General features: G+C 47.5%; 1 protein-coding gene across 2 annotated transcripts in view; it reads right to left on the bottom strand.

The window, feature by feature from the left end:
• ppp1r14d (protein phosphatase 1 regulatory inhibitor subunit 14D) overlaps window positions 1–13,717 on the bottom strand; it is a 174,996-nt gene extending 161,279 nt beyond the window's left edge. For both annotated transcript variants that reach the window (XM_067991255.1, XM_067991254.1), the window contains exon 1: window positions 13,451–13,717. In XM_067991255.1, coding sequence (XP_067847356.1) covers window positions 13,451–13,630 — 180 coding nt within the window. In that variant the 5' untranslated portion in view covers window positions 13,631–13,717. The remainder of the gene's footprint in view (window positions 1–13,450) is intronic.
• Window positions 13,718–20,272: the final 6,555 nt, after the last annotated feature.

The raw sequence follows: 20,272 nt of genomic DNA, 5'->3' as shown, positions 1-20,272 counted from the left end.
GTGTCGTACACAGGGAGCGGGTTAGTGTCGTACACAGGGAGCGGGTTAGTGTCGTACACAGGGAGAGAGTTAGTGTCGTCAACAGGGAGCGGGTTAGTGTCGTACACAGGGAGCGGGTTAGTGTCGTGCACAGGGAGCGGGTTAGTGTCGTGCACAGGGAGCGGGATAGTGTCGTACACAGGGAGCGAGTTGGTGTCGTAAACAGGGAGCGGGTTGGTGTGGTACACAGGGAGCGGGTTAGTGTCGTACACAGGGAGCGGGTTCGTGTCGTACACATGGAGCGGGTGAGTGTCGTACACACGGAGCGGGTGAGTGTCGTACACAGGGAGCGGTGAGTGTCGTACACAGGGAGCGGTGAGTGTCGTACACACGGAGCGGTTAGTGTCGTCAACAGGGAGCGGGATTGTATCGTGCACAGGGAGCGGGTTAGTGTCATAGACAGGGAGCGGGTTAGTGTGCACAGGGTGCGGGTTCGTGTCCTACACAGGGAGCGGGTTAGTGTCGTACACAGGGAGCAGGATTGTGTCGTACACAGGGAGCGGGTTAGCGTCGTACACAGGGAGAGAGTTAGTGTCGTCAACAGGGAGCGGGTTAATGTCGCACACAGGGAGCGGGTTACCGTCGTACACAGGGAGCAGGATTGTGTCGTACACAGGGAGCGGGTTAGTGTCGTACACAGGGAGCGGGTTACCGTCGTACACAGGGAGCGGGTTAGTGTCGTACACAGGGAGCGGGTTAGTGTCGTACACAGGGAGCGGGTTAGTGTCGTACACAGGGAGCGGGTTACCGTCGTACACAGGGAGCGGGTTAGTGTCGTACACAGGGAGCGGGTTACCGTCGTACACAAGGAGCGGGTTAGTGTCGTACACAGGGAGCGGGTTAGTGTCGTACACAGGGAGCGGGTTAGTGTCGTACACAGGGCGCGGGTGAGTGTCGTACACAGTGAGCGGGTTCGTGTCGTACACAGGGAGCGGGTTAGTGTCGTACACATGGAGCGGGTGAGTGTCGTACACAGGGAGCGGGTTAGTGTCGTACACAGGGAGCGGGTTAGTGTCGTACACAGGGAGCGGGTTAGTGTCGTACACAGGGAGCTGGTTCGTGTCGTACACAGGGAGAGATTTAGTGTCGTAAACAGGGAGCGGGTTAGTGTCGTACACAGGGAGCGGGTTAGTGTCGTACACAGGGAGCGGGTTAGTGTCGTACACAGGGAGAGATTTAGTGTCGTAAACAGGGAGCGGGTTAGTGTCGTACACAGGGAGCGGGATTGTATCGTGCACAGGGAGCGGGTTAGTTTCGTACACAGGGAGCGGGTTAGTGTCGAACACAGGGAGCGGGTTAGTGTCGAACACAGGGAGCGGGTTAGTGTGCACAGGGTGCGGGTTCGTGTCGTACACAGGGAGCGGGTTAGTGTCGTACACCGGGAGCGGGTTAGTGTCGTACACGGGGAGCGGGTTAGTGTCGTACACAGGGAGCGGGTTAGTGTCGTACACAGGGAGCGGGTTAGTGTCGTACACAGGGAGTGTTGAATGTCGTGCACAGGGAGCAGGTTATTGTCGTACACAGGGAGCGGGTTAGTGTCGTACACAGGGAGTGTTGAATGTCGTGCACAGGGAGCAGGTTATTGTCGTACACGGGGAGCGGGTTAGTGTCGTACACAGGAAGCGGGTTAGTGTCGTACACAGGGAGCGGGTTAGTGTCGTACACAGGGAGCGGGTTAGTGTCGTACACAGGGAGCGGGTTAGTGTCGTACACAGGGAGCGGGTTAGTGTCGTACACAGGGAGCGGGTTAGTGTCGTACACAGGGAGCGGGTTAGTGTCGTACACAGGGAGCGGGTTAGTGTCGTACACAGGGAGCGGGTTAGTGTCGTACACAGGGAGCGGGTTAGTGTCGGACACAGGGAGCGGGTTAGTGTCGTACACAGGGAGCGGGTTAGTGTCGTACACAGGGAGCAGGTTAGTGTCCTCAATAAGGTGATTATTGTTTAAAGCAAGAATTAAATGAAAGTATCCTATTTCTAATTATATTGACTGCCAGATTGGAAAATAATGTCTTTCCTATTTCTGTGTCTGTATATCTGATATTGTCACTCGGTATTGAGAACTTACTCGCTGCTATCCCGTGGTTTTATTCATCATGTGTCACATATTTTAATAAGAACAACAACAAGAACTGCAATTGAAAAAGTGCCTTTCGTGTGGTAAAACTTCCCAAGGCGTTTCCCAGGATTGTAATCAGATGTAAAATTGGCACGGAGCCAAACTCCTAAACGTTCTCTGTTCTGACATCCAACTGCAAAGCACCTTGGGACATTTCAGTCTGTGAAAGGCAGTGTCTGAATAAAGTTGTTTTCTGAGCAGGGTTGCTGGTTGACTTCTCGGTGCAGGATCCCAGTTTGATTTGCCACTCCCTAAGCCAGGGTCATCAATAGCATCCTTAGCACTGCCCCAATCTAAGACCAACTAATCCGACACGGACTAGGGATTGTACCTGGGTCGGTATTGACTTCCTGAATCATCCATCAAGGCAGCCCCACCACTTGGATTGTCGTGCTCAGCATACAGTCAATCCATAGACTGCGCCATGTCTTCGGAACATTATCATAACTCGGCTCTTTGCTCAGACTGAATGAATGACTAATTGAGCTTAGTTACTCATGTTTGCCAGCTGAGCATTTTTATCCCTTACAATACAAGCATCACCATTCTCAATAAAACAATAATGGGCTTATCAGATCCAACCATGTTAAATGAGCAGAGATGGTGAGACAGGCCCCTAACTATATCTGATTATAGTCAGCTCCTCTATTACCCTGTCCTTGACCAGCTCCATTGTCTCCCCATCCTCTGATGCCTTGAATTCTAAATCCTCAGCCTCCTTCTCCAATCCCTCCACATCCTCACTTCATCCTCCCACTCAGTATCAGCCCTATGAGCAGACTTGTGTTTTCTGCTCCCTGGACTCTGGCCTCCATTGGATTCTTTCACATCCGCCTGTTTCCATGTGTGTCAGCTGTGGCTCAGATCCATAGAATTTTACAGCACAAAAACAGGCCATTTGGCCCAACAGGTTTATTCTGGTGTTTATGCTGGGGAATTTAAATTCAGTTAATTGAATAAAATCTGCAATAAAATCAGAAATGGTGATGATGAAGCTACTGGATTGTCGTAAAAACCCAACTGGTTCACTCATGTCCTTTGGCGAAGGAAACCTGCCATCCGTACCCGGTCTGGCCTTTATGTGACTCCAGATCCACACCAATGTGGTTGATTCTTAACTGCCCTCTGAAATGGCCGAGCCAGATACTCAGTCCTGCTACAAAAAGTCATATTAAGAATAAAACCAGACAGACCACCCAGCATCAAATCACAAAGCACCAGACACGACAAAGGCAAAGACAAACCAAGCCCAGTCGACCCTGCAAAGTCCTCCTCACGAGCATCTGGGGACTGTTAACAAAATTGGGAGAGCTGTCCCACAGAATAGTCAAGCAACAGCCTGACATAGCCATACTCACAGAATCATACCTTTCAGCCGACGTCCCAGACTCTACCATCACCCTCCCTGGGTATGTCCTGTCCCACCGGCAGGACAGACCCACCAGAGGTGGCGGTACAGTGATATACAGTCAGGAGGGAGTGGCCCTGGGAGTCCTCAACATTGACTCTGGACCCCATGAAATCTCATGGCATCAGGTCAAACATGGGCAAGGAAACCTCCTGCTGATTACTACCTACCGCCCTCCCTCAGCTGATGAATCAGTCCTCCTCCATGTTGAACACTACTTGGAGGAAGTACTGAGGGTAGCAAGGGCACAGCATGAACTCTGGTTGGGGGACTTCAATGTCCATCCCCATGAGTGGCTCGGTAGCACCGCTACTGACCGAGCTGGCCAAGCCCCGAAGGACATAGCTGCCAGACTGGGCCTGCGGCAGGTGGTGAGAGAACCAACAGGAGGGAAAAACCTACTTGACCTCGTCCTCGCCAATCTACCTGACGCAAATGCCATGACAACATTGATAGGAGTGAACACCGCACAGTGCTTGCGGAGACAAAGTCCCGTCTTCACACTGAGGACACCGTCCATCGTGTTGTGTGGCACTACCACCGTGCTAAAGGGATAGATTCAGAACAGTTCTAACAGCTCAAAACTGGGCATCCATGAGGTGCTGTGGGCCATCAGCAGCAGCAGAATTGTATTCCAGCACAATCTGTAACCTTATGGCCCGGCATATTGCTCACTCTACCATTACCAACAAGCCAGGGGATCAACCCTGGTTCAATGAGGAGTGTAGAAGAGCATGCCAGGAGCAGCACCAGGCGTACCTAAAAATGAGGTGCCAACCTTGTGAAGCTGCAACACAGGACTACATGCATGCTAAACAGCAGAAGTAGCATGCTATAGACAGAGCTAAGCAACCCCACAACCAACGGATCAGATTAAAGCTCTGCAGTTCTACCACATCCCGTCGAGAATGGTGGTGGACAATTAAACAACTAATGGGAGAAGGAGGCTCTGCAAATATCCCCATCCTCAATGATGGCGGAGTCCAGCACGTGAGTGCAAAAGTCAAGATTGAAGCATTTGCAACCATCTTCAGCCAGAAGTGCCGAGTGGATGATCTATCTCAGCCTCCTCCCGAGATCCCCACCATCACAGAAGCCAGTCTTCAGCCAATTCGATTCACTCCACATGATATCAAGAAATGGCTCAGTGTACTGGATACAGCAAAGGCTATGGGCCCCGACAACATCCCAGCTGTAGTGCTGAAGACTTGTGCTCCAGAACTAGCCGCACCTCTAGCCAGGCTGTTCCAGAACAGCTACAACACTAGCATGTACCCGACAATGTGGAAAATTGCCCAGGTATGTCCAGTCCACAAAAAGCAGGACAAATCCAATCCTGCCAATTACCGCCCAATCAGTCTACTCTCAATCATCAGCAAAGTGATGGAAGGTGTCATCGACAATGCTATCAAATGGCACTTACTCACCGATAACCTGCTCACCGATGCTCAGTTTGGGTTCTGCCAGGATCACTCGGCTCCAGACATCATTACAGCCTTGGTCCAAACATGGACAAAAGAGCTGAATTCCAGAGGTGAGGTGAGAGTGACTGCCCTTGACATCAAGGCAGCATTTGACCGAGTGTGGCATCATGGAGCCCTAGTAAAATTGAAGTCAATGAGAATCAGGGGGAAAACTCTCCAGTGGCTGGAGTCATACCTAGCACAAAGGAAGATGGTAGTGGTTGTTGGAGGCCAATCGTCTCAGCCCCAGGACATTGCTGCAGGAGTTCCTCAGGGCAGTGTCCTAGGCCCAACCATCTTGAGCTGTTTCATCAATCATAAGGTCAGAAATGGGTATGTTCACTGATGATTGCACAGTGTTCAGCTCCATTTGCAACCCCTCAGATAATGAAGCAGTCAGTGCCCGCATGCAGCAAGACCTGGACAACATCCAGGCTTGGGCTCATAAGTGGCAAGTAACATTCGTGCCAGACAAGTGCCAGGCAATGACCATCTCCAACAAGAGAGAGTCTAACCACCTCCTCTTAACATTCAATGGCATTACCGTCGTCGAATCCCCCATCAACATCCTGTGGGTCACCATTGACCAGAAACTTAACTGGACCACCACATAAATACTGTGGCTTCAAGAGCAGGTCAGAGGCTGGTTATTCTGTGGTGAGTGACTCATCTCTTGACTCCCCAAAGCCTTTCCACAAGGCACAAGTCAGGAGTGTGATGGAATACTCTCCACTTGCCTGGTTGAGTGCAGCTCCAACAACACTCAAGAAGCTCGACACCATCCAGGACAAAATAGCCCACTTGATAGGCACCCTATCCACCACTGGCGCACCGTGGCTGCTGTGTGTACCATCCACAAGGTGCACTGCAGCAACTCGCCAAGGCTTCTTTGACAGCACCTCCCAAACCCACGACCTCTACCACCTAGAAGGAGAAGGCCAGCAGGCACATGGGAACAACACCACCTGCACATTCCCGTCCAAGTCACACACCATCCCGACTTAAAAGTATATCGCCGTTCCTTCATTGTCACTGGGTCAAAATCCTGGAACTCCCTTCCTAACAGCACTGTGGGAGAACCTTCACCACACGGACTGCAGCGGTTCAAGAAGGCGGCTCACCACCACCTTCTCAAGGACAATTAGGGATGGGCAATAAATGCTCGCCTTGCCAGCGACGCCCACATCCCATGAATGAATTTAAAAAATGAAGGTTCACTAGATTGATTCCTGGGCTGAGAGGGTTGTCCAATGAGGAGAGATCGAGTAAAATGGGTCTATATTCTCTGGAGTTTAGAAAAATGAAAGGTGATCTCATTGAAACGTATAAAGTTCTTAGTGAGCTTGACAGGGTAGATGCTGAGAGGCTTTTTCCCATGGCCAGAGAGTCTAGAACTGGAGATCATAGTCTCAAGATAAGGGGTTGGCCATTTAGGACCGAGGTGAGGAAAAATTTCTTCTCTCAGAGGGTTGTGAATGTTTAGAATTCTCTACCCCGGAGGGCTGTGAATGCTCAGTCGTTGAGTATATTCAAGACTGAAATCGATGGATATTTGGACACTAAGGGAATCAAGGGATATGGGGATCGGGTGGGAAAGTGGAGTTGAGGTAGAAGATCAGCCATGATCTTATTGAATGGCGGAGCAGGCTCGATGGGCTGTATAGCCTACTCCTGCTCCTATTTCTTATGTTCTTATGCTCTTATCCTTCTATTCCTTTCTCCCTCATACACTTATCCAGCTTCCCCTTAACAGCATCTATGCTATTCACCTCAACCATATAGGTCGCACTCTCGCCTCTGAGTCAGCGTCCAGAGTCTTGAGCACATAATCCAAGCTGGCACTCCCAGTGCAGTACTGACGGAGTGCTGCACTGTCGGAGGAACCATCTTTTGGATGAGATATTAAACCGAGGCTTGTCTGCCCTTTCAGGTGGACGTAAAAGATCCCATGGCACTATTTTGAAGAAGAGCAGGGGGGTTCTCCCTGGTGTCTTGTTGAATATTTATCCCTCAATCAACATTACTGAAACGGATTATCTAGTCATTATTACATTGCTATTGCTGGGGCCGTGCTGTGTGGCTGCCGTGTTCCCTACACTACAACAGAGACTACACTTCAAAAGAACTTAATTAGCTGTAAAGAGATTTGGGACGTCCTGAGGTTGTGAAAAGTGCTATATAAATGCAAGTCTTTCTTTTCCTCCCGATACTCTGGATCTCTTCCCCTAAATCTCTCCGTCTCTCTATCTCTCTCCCACCTTCAAAAGTTTTCTCAAAGCCCATTTCTTTGACCACACTTTTGGCCATCTCTCCTAACTCTACTGCTCGGCATCTGTTTCCATCTCTGTGGGCTTCCTTGGGACGTTGACTTTAATGGAATATTAAAAGTGCTACACAAATGCAAAGAATTGTTGTTGTGTCCAACTGCATTTCACTCCTGTTCCTGATCTGTATTTGGTCAGATTCATTCTGATTCTCTATCTCTATCAGATTATGTAGACTCCCATTCCCGATTTGTATTTTACTGTATTTGCTCCATCCTGATTTATTTTTGTTTTTTTTTATTCGTTCAAGGGGTATGGGCGTCACTGGCAAGGCCAGCATTTATTGCCCATCCCTAATTGCCCTCGAGAAGGTGGTGGTGAGCCGCCTTCTTGAACCGTTGCAGTCCGTGTGGTGAAGGTTCTCCCACAGTGCTGTTAGGAAGGGAGTTCCAGGATTTTGACCCAGCGACGATGAAGGAATGGCGATATATTTCCAAGTCGGGATGGTGTGTGACTTGGAGGGGAACGTGCAGGTCGTGTTGTTCCCATGTGCCTGCTGCTCTTGTCCTTCTAGGTGGTAGAGGTTGCGGGTTTGGGAGTTGCTGTCGATGAAGCCTTGGCGAGTTGCTGCAGTGCATCCTGTGGATGGTACACACTGCAGCCACTGAGCGCTGGTGGTGGAGGGAGTGAATGTTTAGGGTGGTGGATGGGGTGCCAATCAAGCGGGCTGCTTTGTCCTGGATGGTGTCGAGCTTCTTGAGTGTTGTTGGAGCTCCACTCATCCAGGCAATTGGAGAGTATTCCATCACACTCCTGACTTGTGCCTTGTAGATGGTGGAGAGGCTTTGGGGAGTCAGGAGGTGAGACACTTGCTGCAGAATACCCAACCTCTGACCTGCTCTTGTAGCCACAGTATTTATATGGCGGGTCCAGTTAAGTTTCTGGTCAATGGTGACCCCCAGGATGTTGATGGTGGGGGATTTGGCGATGTTGAATGTCAAGGGGAGGTGGTTAGACTCTCTCTTGTTGGAGATGGTCATTGCCTGGCACTTGTCTGGTGCGAATGTTACTTGCCACTTATCAGCCCAAGCCTGGATGTTGTCCAGGTCTTGCTGCACGCGGGCATGGACTGCTTCATTATCTGAGGGGTTGTGAATGGAACTGATGTGCAATCATCAGCGAACATCCCTATTTCTGACCTTATGATGGAGGGAAGGTCATTGACGAAGCAGCTGAAGATGGTTGGGCCTAGGACACTGCCCTGAGGAACTCCTGCAGCAATGTTCTGGGGCTGAGATGATTGGCCTCCATCAACCACTACCATCTTCCTTTGTGCTAGGTATGACTCCAGCTACTGGAGAGTTTTCCCCCTGATTCCCATTGACTTCAATTTTACTCGGGCTCCTTGGTACCACACTCGGTCAAATGCTGCCTTGATGTCAAGGGCAGTTACTCTCACCTCACCTCTGGAATTCAGCTCTTTTGTCCATGTTTGGACCAAGGCTGTAATGAGGTCTGGAGCCAAGTGGTCCTGGCGGAACCCAAACTGAGCATCGGTGAGCAGGTTATTGGTGAGTAAGTGCCGCTTGATAGCACTGTCGATGACACCTTCCATCACTTTGCTGATGATTGAGAGTAGGCTGATGGGGCATTAATTGGCTGGATTGGATTTGTCCTGCTTTTTGTGGTCAAAACATACCTGGGCATATCCCATTGGATTCACTCACAGCCATGATGTGCAGCTAACAGAATGTGTTCCCATTCTCAAACTCTGTATTATTGTATTCATTTCAGTTCCCGATTGGGATCCTAACAAATTCACACCCATTCCTCATACGCATCTGGTTTATGTTCAAATTCCTGACCAATGTCTGATTGGACCATTCCCAACCAGCGTCCGACTGGACCCGTTCCCGATCAGGGTCCGACTGGACCCGTTCCCGACCAGCGTCCGACTGGACCCGTTCCCGACCAGCGTCCGACTGGACCCGTTCCCGACCAGCGTCCGACTGGACCCGTTCCCGACCAGCGTCCGACTGGACCCGTTCCCGACCAGCGTCCGACTGGACCCGTTCCCGACCAGCGTCCGACTGGACCCGTTCCCGACCAGGGTCCGACTGGACCCGTTCCCGACCAGGGTCCGACTGGACCCGTTCCCGATCAGGGTCCGACTGGACCCGTTCCCGATCAGCGTCTGACTGTATCCATTCCCGATCAGTGTCTGACTGTATCCATTCCCGATGAGTGTCTGGTTGGTCCCATTCCCGATGAGTGTCTGGTTGGTCCCATTCCCGATCAGTGTCTGATTGGATCCATTCTCGATCAGTGTCTGATTGGATCCATTCTCGTTCATTGTCTGATTGGATCCATTCCTGATCAGTGTCTGATTGGATCCACTCCTGATCAGTGTCTGATTGGATCCACTCCTGATCAGTGTCTGATTGGATCCACTCCTGATCAGTGTCTGATTGGATCCACTCCTGATCAGTGTCTGATTGGATCCACTCCTGATCAGTGTCTGATTGGATCTATTACCGTTCAGCATCTGATTAGACTCATTCTCGTTCAGTATCTGATTGGTCCCATTCCCGATCAGTATCTGATTGGATCCACACCTGAGCAATGTCTGATTGGTCCCATTCCCAATTGGTGTCTGAATGATCCCATTCCCGATCAGTGTCTGACTGGATCCATTCCCGATCAGTGTTTGATTGGTCCCACTCCCGATCTGTGTCAGGTTGGTCCCATTCTCGATCAGTGTCTGATTGGTCCCATTTCCGATCAGTGTCTGATTGGTCCCATTCCCGATCAGCGTCTGATTGGACCCATTCCCGATCAGCATCTGATTGGACCCATTCTCGTTCAGTGTCTGATTGGATCCGTTCCTGATCAGTGTCTGATTGGATCCATTACCAATCAGTGTCTGATTGGATCCATTACCGATCAATGTTTGATTGGATCCATTCCCAATCAGTGTCTGATTGGATCCACTCCTGACCAATGTCTGATTGGATCTATTCCTGATCAGTGTCTGATTGGCTCCATTCCTGACCAGGGTCTGATTTGATCCACCCCTGACCAGTATCTGATTGGATCCGCTCCTGACCAGTATCTGATTGGATCCACTCCTGACCAGTATCTGATTGGATCCGCTCCCAATCAGTGTCTGGTACCATTCCCTATCAGTGTCTGGTTGGTCCCATTCCTGATCAGTGGCTGACTGGTCCTATTCCTGATCACTGGCTGACTGGATCCATTCCCGATCAGTATCTGATTGGTCCCATTCCTGATCAGTGTCTGACTGGATCCATTCCCGATCAGTGTCTGACTGGTCCTATTCCTGATCAGTGTCTGACTGGATCCATTCCCGATCAGTATCTGATTGGTCCCATTCCTGATCAGTGTCTGACTGGATCCATTCCCGATCAGTGTCTGATTGAATCCACCCCCAAACCGTGTCTCATTTGTCCCATTCCCGATCAGTGTCTGATTGGTCCCATTCCCGATCAGTGTCTGATTGGTCCCATTCCCTATCAGTGTCTGATTGGTCCCATTCCCGATCAGTGTCTGATTGGTCCCATTCCCTATCAGTGTCTGATTGGTCCCATTCCCGATCAGTGTCTGATTGGACCCATTCTCATTCAGTGTCTGATTGGATCCATTCCCGATCAGCGTCTGACTGGATCCATTCCCGATCAGTATCTGATTGGACCTATTCTCGATCATTGTTTGATTGGACCCATTCTTGTTCAGTGTCTGATTGGATCCATTCCTGACCAGTTCTGATTAGGTTCACTCCCGATCAGTCTGAATGGATCCATTCCTGATCAATATCTTATTCAATCAATTCCCATTGGACCCATTGAACCCATTCCCGATTGGTGTCTGATTCGACCTATTCCCAATGGTGTCTGATTGGATCCACTCCCATTCCCTATCAGTAACCAACTGACACACTCCCATTCCTAATTGCTATGGAACTATATTCAATCTTATTCCTGATGATTCTATTGGTGTCTGATTGTACCCATTCCCGATCAGTGTCTGATTGGACCCAATCCACTATATCCATTGCAATGGCTGTTTGATATCAGACTATATTCACATCGATTCCTGTTTAGTGTCTTAATACATGAATTGCTTTGCTCGATTTTAATTCTCCGCTGCTAGGAGTATAAATCACATGTTCACTTTCTGTCACATCACATCATACTAGTATCAGTAATGATAGCCATGAAACTACCGGATTGTCGTAAAAACCCATCTGGTTCACTAATGTCCTTTAGGGAAGGAAACCTGCCGTCCTTACCCGGTCTGGCCTATATGTGACTCCAGACCCACAGCAATGTGGTTGATTCTTAATTGCCCTCTGAAATGGCCTAGCAAGCCACTCAGTTGTAAAAATCTCGCTAGGGATGGGCAATAAATGCCGGCCTTGCCAGCGACGCCCACATCCCGTGAACGAATAAAAAAAAAATACCACAGAGTGAGCCTTAAACCTGTGTTTCAAAACAATTTCCAACTCCAAGCCAACAAGGTAAAGTAGGAAACAATGAGACAGGAAATCCTGTCAGAGATACCACCCAGCTCTAGAAACTCGCTCGTGTTACAGTCTACTTGATATATAATAACATTTGTGGCATGGATCAGGGATTTATATGGTTTGGGCTATTATCTTTCCCATCCCCCTAGTGTTCGTGAATGGCAACAAGTCTGCCATGACCATAAGTTCACTAACACACCACATTACACACTCCCACATTCCCACACACTCCCACGTTCCCACACACTCCCACGTTCCCACACACTCCCACATTACCACTTCCACATTCCCACACACTCCCACATTACCACTTCCACATTCCCACACACTCCCACATTCCTACACACTTCCACATTCCCACACACTTCCACATTCCCACACACTTCCACATTCCCACTCCCACATTCCCACACATTCCCACTCCCACATTCCCACACACTCCCGCATTCCCACCTTCCCACATTCCCACTCCCACATTCCCACTCCCACATTCCCACATACCCACACACACTCCCACATTCCCACTCCCACATTCCCACACACTCCCACATTCCCACTCCCACATTCCCACACACTCCCACATTCCCACTCCCACATTCCCACACACTCCCACATTGCCACTCCCACATTCCCACACACTCCCGCATTCCCACCTTCCCACATTCCCACTCCCACATTCCCATACACACTCCCACATTCCCACTCCCACATTCCTACACACTCCCACATTCCCACATTCCCACTCCCATATTCCCACTCCCATATTCCCACTCCCACATTCCCACACACTCCCGCATTCCCAAACACTCCCGCATTCCCACACTCCCACATTCCCAGACTCCCACTCCCACATTCCCACTCCCACATTCCCACACACACCCACATACCCACTCCCGCATTCCCACACATTCCCACTCCCACATTCCCACACACACTCCCACAATCTCACACACTCCCACATTCACACATCCCCACACACATTCCCACAAACCCACACATTCCCACATACCCACACACACTCCCACATTCCCACACACACTCCCACAGACACACACACACTACCACATTCCCACACACACACTACCACAGACATACACACTGGCACGTACCCACAAACTCTCACAGATACACATACTCCCACAGACACACACACACACACACACATTACCTACAAACCCACGCTCACACACTCCCACAGGCACATCACTTTCAATAAAAAGCTAATCCATGGTGATTCCATCAGTCTGAACCATCAGTAGTCCGACTGATACATTCAGAAATCTCTATAAAACCCAGCATAGTCCATTCCAAAAACACAGCTTTGTGTTACAGATGAGTTTTACTACTTAATCTGGTTTGAGGTTCACAGACTCTTCTCACTGCCATTATAAAGCCACAAGCAAATGGTTTACATTCACATATTTTAGACCTCGCACAGCACAGCTCCTGAAACAGTGCAGGAGAAGGTCGGATTTATTCTCCACAGTATTTCCCTGAAAGACTGCGACCCATAACCATGCCAGGAGTTAATAATAAACCGGCATTGGGCTCTTTAGTATCCACGCACAAGCTCAACCTGAGTCAAGGTGAGGGATTAGCAGCACTGAGCACTCACCTCGCATCCATACAACTGGTGGAGCTGGAAGTCCAGCCATTCCTCGATGTCCAGTCTCCTCTGCAGGTCCTTCCTGTCGTACCTGACCGTGAACTTGCCCAGTTTCCGCTGCGACTGAGGCTCCTCTTCTTTGCTCTGGGACTGGAAGTAGACGCGAGACTGCGTGCTGGGCTCCGCCATCGTCGGACTGAGCTGACTTGACTGATCAGTGCAATAAAACACCTCGCAATTTGAGCTGCAGCAGCCTGTGCATGCGTGTGAGATCGAGAGGAGAGCAGCCGTCACTCCCTTCCCCCCTCCCCCTTCTCTTCACTGGCAAATGGAGACACCAGCACACAAATGCAGTCTGTGTGACAGTCTGGACATACAACACCCAGATAAAACAATGGCACAGCCCCAGTCTTGTGACTGTCAGTACGAACTGCTGTTGGATTCAATGACTATTGCGTTAATAAGGCTATATAGATTAAAATAATCCAGTCAACAGTTGCTACATGATATAATTGATTCATCCAAGGCTAAACAAGCAGCTCGCAGATCAGCAGTTTGAATGCCTTTTCTTAATTTAAATGATAAGGAGACAATGGGTTGCCCCAGGGTCACCAAAAAAAGCAAACAAAAGTGTCCCCTTTTAAAGGGGCACAATTAACAGAAAACAAAATCATAAAAAAAAGGAAACATATCAAATTAAATAATACTATTCCCCGTGTCTACTACACGCTCCAGTCCCGGCAATGCCCAAGATCACGGAAGGCCTCAAGTGTACTGCCGGACACTGCGTGCTCCTTCTCCAGGTCGGAGTGAATGCCAGTCTTATTTCTTAAGATTTTTTGGAATTCCCTCCCTAAACCTCTCCGCATCTCCACTTTGCTCTCTCCTCCTTTAAGACGCTCCTTAAAACACACCTCTTTGATCAAGCTATTGGTCACCTGTCCTAATATCTCCTTGTGTGACTCAGTGTCAAATTTTTGTCTGTAAAGCGCCTTGGGATTTTTTACTACGTTAAAGGCAGTCTATAAATGCAAGTTGTTGTTATTGTATTCATAAAGTTCAGGTTTGTTGCAGAATTGCTAACATTTTAACGTTGATATTTATCAAGCCAGGGGTACAGTTTTCCCGCTGTAATCGATGCACAGTATAAGCAGAAAAACAATAAATCAAACATCAGTCAGCAGAGATTCAGAACCCGAATGGAGCCTGCTGCTTTGAAAAGGGCAAATGCTGATGTTTCAGCCTATTGGTGAAAATAGCAATTAAAATTAGTGAAGAAAGCTCCTCCTATTGGTGAAAACAGTAATTACTATCAGTGAAGAAAGCTCCTCCTATTGGTGAAAACAGTAATTACTATCAGTGAAGAAAGCTCCTCCTATTGGTGAAAACAGTAATTACTATCAGTGAAGAAAGCTCCTCCTATTGGTGAAAACAGTAATTACTATCAGTGAAGAAAGCTCCTCCTATTGGTGAAAACAGTAATTACTATCAGTGAAGAAAGCTCCTCCTATTGGTGAAAACAGTAATTACTATTGGTGAAGAAAGCTCCTCCTATTGGTGAAGAGAGCAATTACTATTGGTGAAGAAAGCTTCTCCCATTGGTGAAAAGAGGAATTACTATTGGTGAAGAAAGCTCCTCCTATTGGTGAAAAGAGCAACTACTATTGGTGAAGAGACCACCTCCTATTGGTGAAAAGTCCAATTACGACTGGTGAAAAGCACTCCTCCTATTGGTGAAAAGACCAATTACTATTGGTGAAAGAAGCTCCACCAATTGGTGATAAGAGCAATTACTATTGGTGAAAAGCTCTCCTCTTATTGGTGAAAAGTGCACCTCCAGTTGGTGAAAAGAGTCATCCAATTGGTGAAGAGTGCAATTACTATCAGTGAAGAAAGCGTCGCATTTGCTGAAAAGAGCAATCACTATTGGTGAAGAAAGTGCCTCCCATTGGTGAAAAGAGCAATTACTATTGGTGAAGAAAGTCCCTCCTATTGGTGAAAAAAGCAATTACTATTGGTGAAGAAAGTGCCTCCTATTGGTGAAAAGAGCAATTACTATTGGTAAAGAAAGTGCCTCCTATTGGTGAAAAGAGCAATTACTATTGGTGAAGAAAGTGCCTCCCATTGATGAAAAGAGCAATTACTATTGGTAAAGAAAGTGCCTCCTATTGGTGAAAAGAGCAATTACTATTGGTGACGAAAGTGCCTCCCATTGATGAAAAGAGCAATTACTATTGGTGAAGAAAGTGGCTCCTATTGGTGAAATGTCCAATAACTAATAGTGAAGAAAGCTGCTCCTATTGGTGAAAAGAGCAATTACTATTGGTGAAGAAAGTGCCTCCTATTGGTGAAAAGAGCAATTACTATTGGTGAAGAAAGTGGCTCCGATTGGTGAAAAGTGCAATAACTAATAGTGAAGAAAGCTGCTCCTATTGGTGAAAAGAGCAATTACTATTGGTGAAGAAAGTGCCTCCTATTGGTGAAAAGAGCAATTACTATTGGTGAAGAAAGTGGCTCCGATTGGTGAAAAGTGCAATAACTAATAGCGAAGAAACCTCCTCCTATTGGTGAAAAGAGCATTACTATTGATGAAGAAAGTGCCTCCTATTGGTGAAGAAAGCTCCTCCTATTGGTGAAGAGAGCAATTACTATTGGTGAAAAAAACTCCTCCTATTGGTGAAGGGAGCAATTACTATTGATGATTTAAACTCCCCCTATTGGTGAAGAGAGCTCCTCCTATTGGTGAAAAAAGCTCCTCCTATTGGTGAAAAGTACTCTTCCTATTGGTGAAAAGAGCACCTCCTATTGGTGAAAAGAGCAATTGTTATTGGTGAAGAAAATGCCTCCTATTGGTGAAAAGACCAATTGCTATTGGTGAATAAAGCTCCTCCTATTGGTGAAATGAGCAATTACTATTGGTGAAGAAAGTGCCTCCCATTGGTGAAAAGAGCAATTACTATTGGTGAAGAAAGCCCCTCCTATTGGTGAAAAGAATAATTACTATTGTTGAAAGAAATGCCTACTTTTGGTGAAAAGAGCAATTACTATTGATGAAGAAATGCCTACTATTGGTGAAAAGAATAATTACTATTGATGAAGAAATGCCTACTATTGGTGAAAAGAGCAATTACTATTGATGAAGAAATGCCTACTATTGGTGAAAAGAACAAGTTCTATTGATGAAGACATGCCTACTATTGGTGAAAAGAATAATTACTATTGATGAAGAAAGTGCCTCCTATTGGTGAAAAGAGCATTTACTATTGGCGAAGAGATCATCTGTTTATTTAGTGATGTTGGTTGAGGGACAAATATTGGCCAGGGCACCGGGGAGAACTGCCCTGCTCTTCTTTGAAATAGTGCCATGGGATCTTTTACATCCACCTGAGAGAGCAGATGGGCCTCGGTTTGACATCTCATCCGAAAAACTGCATCTCCGTAAGTGTTGTACTGGAGTGTCAGCCTGGATTATGTGCTCAAGTGTCTGGAGTAGGACTTGAACCCACAATCTTCTTATTCAGAGGCAAGTTTTTTTTTCAAAAAATATACTTTATTCATAAAATTTGCAGCAATACGTACAATACAGTTGTCATATCACATTCCAAATGTACACTATACAGATTATACAATTTGCAGGTTACATCAAGTACAGTTCAATGAACACATTGTACATAATTACAGTTCATGACACTCTAGGGTGCCTCATTGCATTACACTCAATACAGATTATTGATTACAGATTCATTACATGTACATTACAGATTCATTACAGGTACATTACAGATTCATTACAGGTACATTACATTTCATTACATCAATTTGAATTTTACATTCTGCCTGAGGGGTTTTTCCCTGCTTGCAGCCCCTTGGTACACAGTGGCGGGAAGACTCTAAACGGTTGCCTTTCCCCACAGAGCCTTTGCGGCGGCCGCACCCATCCTCAGTGCGTCCCTGAGCACGTAGTCCTGGACCTTGGAATGTGCCAGTCTGCCACACTCGGTCGAGGACAGCTCCTTGCACTGAAGACCAGCAAGTTTCGGGCAGACCAAAGGGCGTCTTTCACCGAGTTGATGGTCTTCCAGCAGCAATTGATGTCTGTCTCAGTGTGCGTCCCCGGGAACAGCCCGTAGAGCACAGAGTCCTGTGTTACGGAACTGCTCGGGACGAAACTGGACAGATACCACTGCATTTCTCTCCAGACCTTCTTTGCAAAGGCGCATTCCAGGAGGAGATGGATGACGGTCTCATCTCCACCGCAGCCTCCTTCGGGACAGCGCGCGGTGGCACTGAGAGTCCGGGAGTGCATGAAGGATCTGACTGGAGGGGCCGTTCTCACCACCAGCCAAGCTAGGTCTTTCTGCTTGTTTGACAGCTCCGGCGATGAGGCGTTCTGCCAAATGACATTGACAGTCTGCTTGGGGAACCAACCGACAGGATTCACCATCTCCTTTGCCCGCAGGGTCTTGAGGACGTTAGGTGTGGATCACTTGCTGATCGCCCTGTGGTCAAAGTTGTTCTTCCGCACAAACTTTTCGACGAAGGACAGGTAGGGCGGAACGGTCCAACTGGATGGAGTGTTCCGTGGCAGCGTGGCCAGGCCCATCCTTCTCAACACCAGGGACAGGTAGAACCTCAGCACGTAGTGACACTCTGTGTTTGCGTACCGAGGGTCTATACACAGCTTGATGCAGCGGCAAGTGTTACCGACTGAGCCACAGCTGACACTTAGAGCCTCATCACATATCTCACAAATGTCCAAAAGCCCTACACCTAATTTGAAGTAATATAACAGTTATGTAGACAAGAGTATGAATATTAAGGAGGTTAATCCTTCTTAAAGGGGTGGTGTTCCTTAAGTTGTTGGCAGTAGAATAATTTGTATTATAGAACCAGCGATCAGGCAAAATATTTGACAAATTGATTTATATGGGACTGACTATTAGCAATTGCCATTGATTTATGGGACATCTTATTATAGTTTCCACTTTCCCCTTGTTTTAGCAGGAGGGGTGAAGTAGTTTGACCCCAGAGCCATATTTGTCACTCCCTAAACCTCTCCACCTCTCTCTCCTCTTTTAAGACGCTGCTGAAAACCTACCTCTTTGACCAAGCTTTTGGTCACCTGTCCTAATAGCTCCTCATGTGGAATGGTGTCAAATTTTGTCTGAAAATGTTCCTGTTAAGCGCCTTGGGACGTTTTACTACATTAAGGGTGCTATATAAATGCAAGTCGTTATTGCTGTTGATGTTGTCCTCCCTCTGACCTGATCAACCTTCTCTTGCAATCAACATTCAATATTTATGCAGATTACACACTGGAACCCAAAAATAGACGCCGTGTTTGCAGCCTGCTAGTATTACATTGTGTTTAGATCGAGCAATGCAAGACCAATTTCCACTACATTTTGCAGCATATAATATTAATGAGATTATTATGTTACCAGGGATATGACTAGTTAGAATCACACAGCTTGGAATAAACTGGCAACATGCAATTCTACAGCAGCCACATGCTCTGAAACAGCCCTTAAAATTCATACCCGAGACATTTAAATTGGTTAGGCCTCAGCTGGAGTATTGAGTCCAATTCTGGCAACACACTTTAGGAAGGATGGCAAGGCCTTCCAGATGGTGCAGAGGAGATTTATTAGAATGTTACCAGGGATGAGGGACTTCAATTATGTGGCGAGATTGGAGAAGCTGGGATTGTTCTCCTTAGAGCAGAGAAGGTTAAGGGGAGATTTAATAGAGGTGTTCAAAAATTATAAGGAGTTTTGATAGAATAGATAGGGAGAAACTGTTTCCACTGGCAGGAGGGTCGGTAACCAGAGGTCACAGATTTAAGGTAATTGGCAAAAGAACCAGGGGGGAGATAAGGAGAATTTATTTTTTATGCAGCGAATTGTTATGATCTGGAATGCACTGCCCGAAAGGGTGGTGGAAGCTGATTCAATAGTGACTTTCAAAAGGGAATTGGATAAATCCTTGAAAAAGAAAAATTTGCAGGCCTATGAGGAAAGGGAGGGGGTATGGGACTATTTGGACAGCTCTTTCAAAATGCCGGTACAGGCATGATGGGACGAATGGCCTCCTTAGAATCACAGAATCCTTCTGTGTTGTATGAATCTATAAAGGGGGGGAGGGGAGAAAACATCTTTTATCATCAATAAATAAGAGGAAGGGAGAGAGGAGAGAAGAATAATCAGAAGTATTTGCATCTTAAGTCCATCCTGTAAATTCATCATGGAAAGTGGAGCAAACAATAGATAAGTGGGGATTTTAACTCTCTCCATGCTGATGGAAGTGGGGTGTTATGGGAGTAGTAAGAGGGTCCACTTACCGCTCCTTTTCTGCCCCGTGGCTATTTTTAAAGTTGGGCGTCTGAGTCACCCGCCTGACTCGGGTGGGAGCCTCATGGCTTTATGCTAATCGGTCTCCTCTATAAATACGAGCACGAAGCCATTTTTACTGCCTACTGGGCATAGATGCTCCACTCAGTAGAAGCTGTCAGATGAGAAGAGGAGGTCCTTCTAGGGTAAATATAAAGGAATAATTTTGTGGGGCCAGGATGCAAGTGACATAACCGCTCGAAGAGTCTTGTCTTCCTCCCTATTCTGTCTTGTCAGCCTATCCCATGGGCTCAGTATTGAAGATAAGGGAGCATTCATTTCTATTGACTGGGAGAATCTGAGCATGGAACATCCCAACTCTCATCAGAATTGTTTTTTGTTAAAGGAGATCAGTAGCAGGGGATCAGTCCTGCAAATGGTAAAGACAATGGATGGTCACTATTGTGAATGCAAGGTATAATGGGAATGGTAGGGATACAAA

Source organism: Heptranchias perlo, chromosome 10 (assembly GCF_035084215.1).
Source record: "Heptranchias perlo isolate sHepPer1 chromosome 10, sHepPer1.hap1, whole genome shotgun sequence".
Classification (NCBI taxonomy): Eukaryota; Metazoa; Chordata; class Chondrichthyes; order Hexanchiformes; family Hexanchidae; genus Heptranchias; species Heptranchias perlo.
Note: the sequence above shows the minus strand (reverse complement) of the source record. Positions and strands in the feature narration are given on the sequence as shown.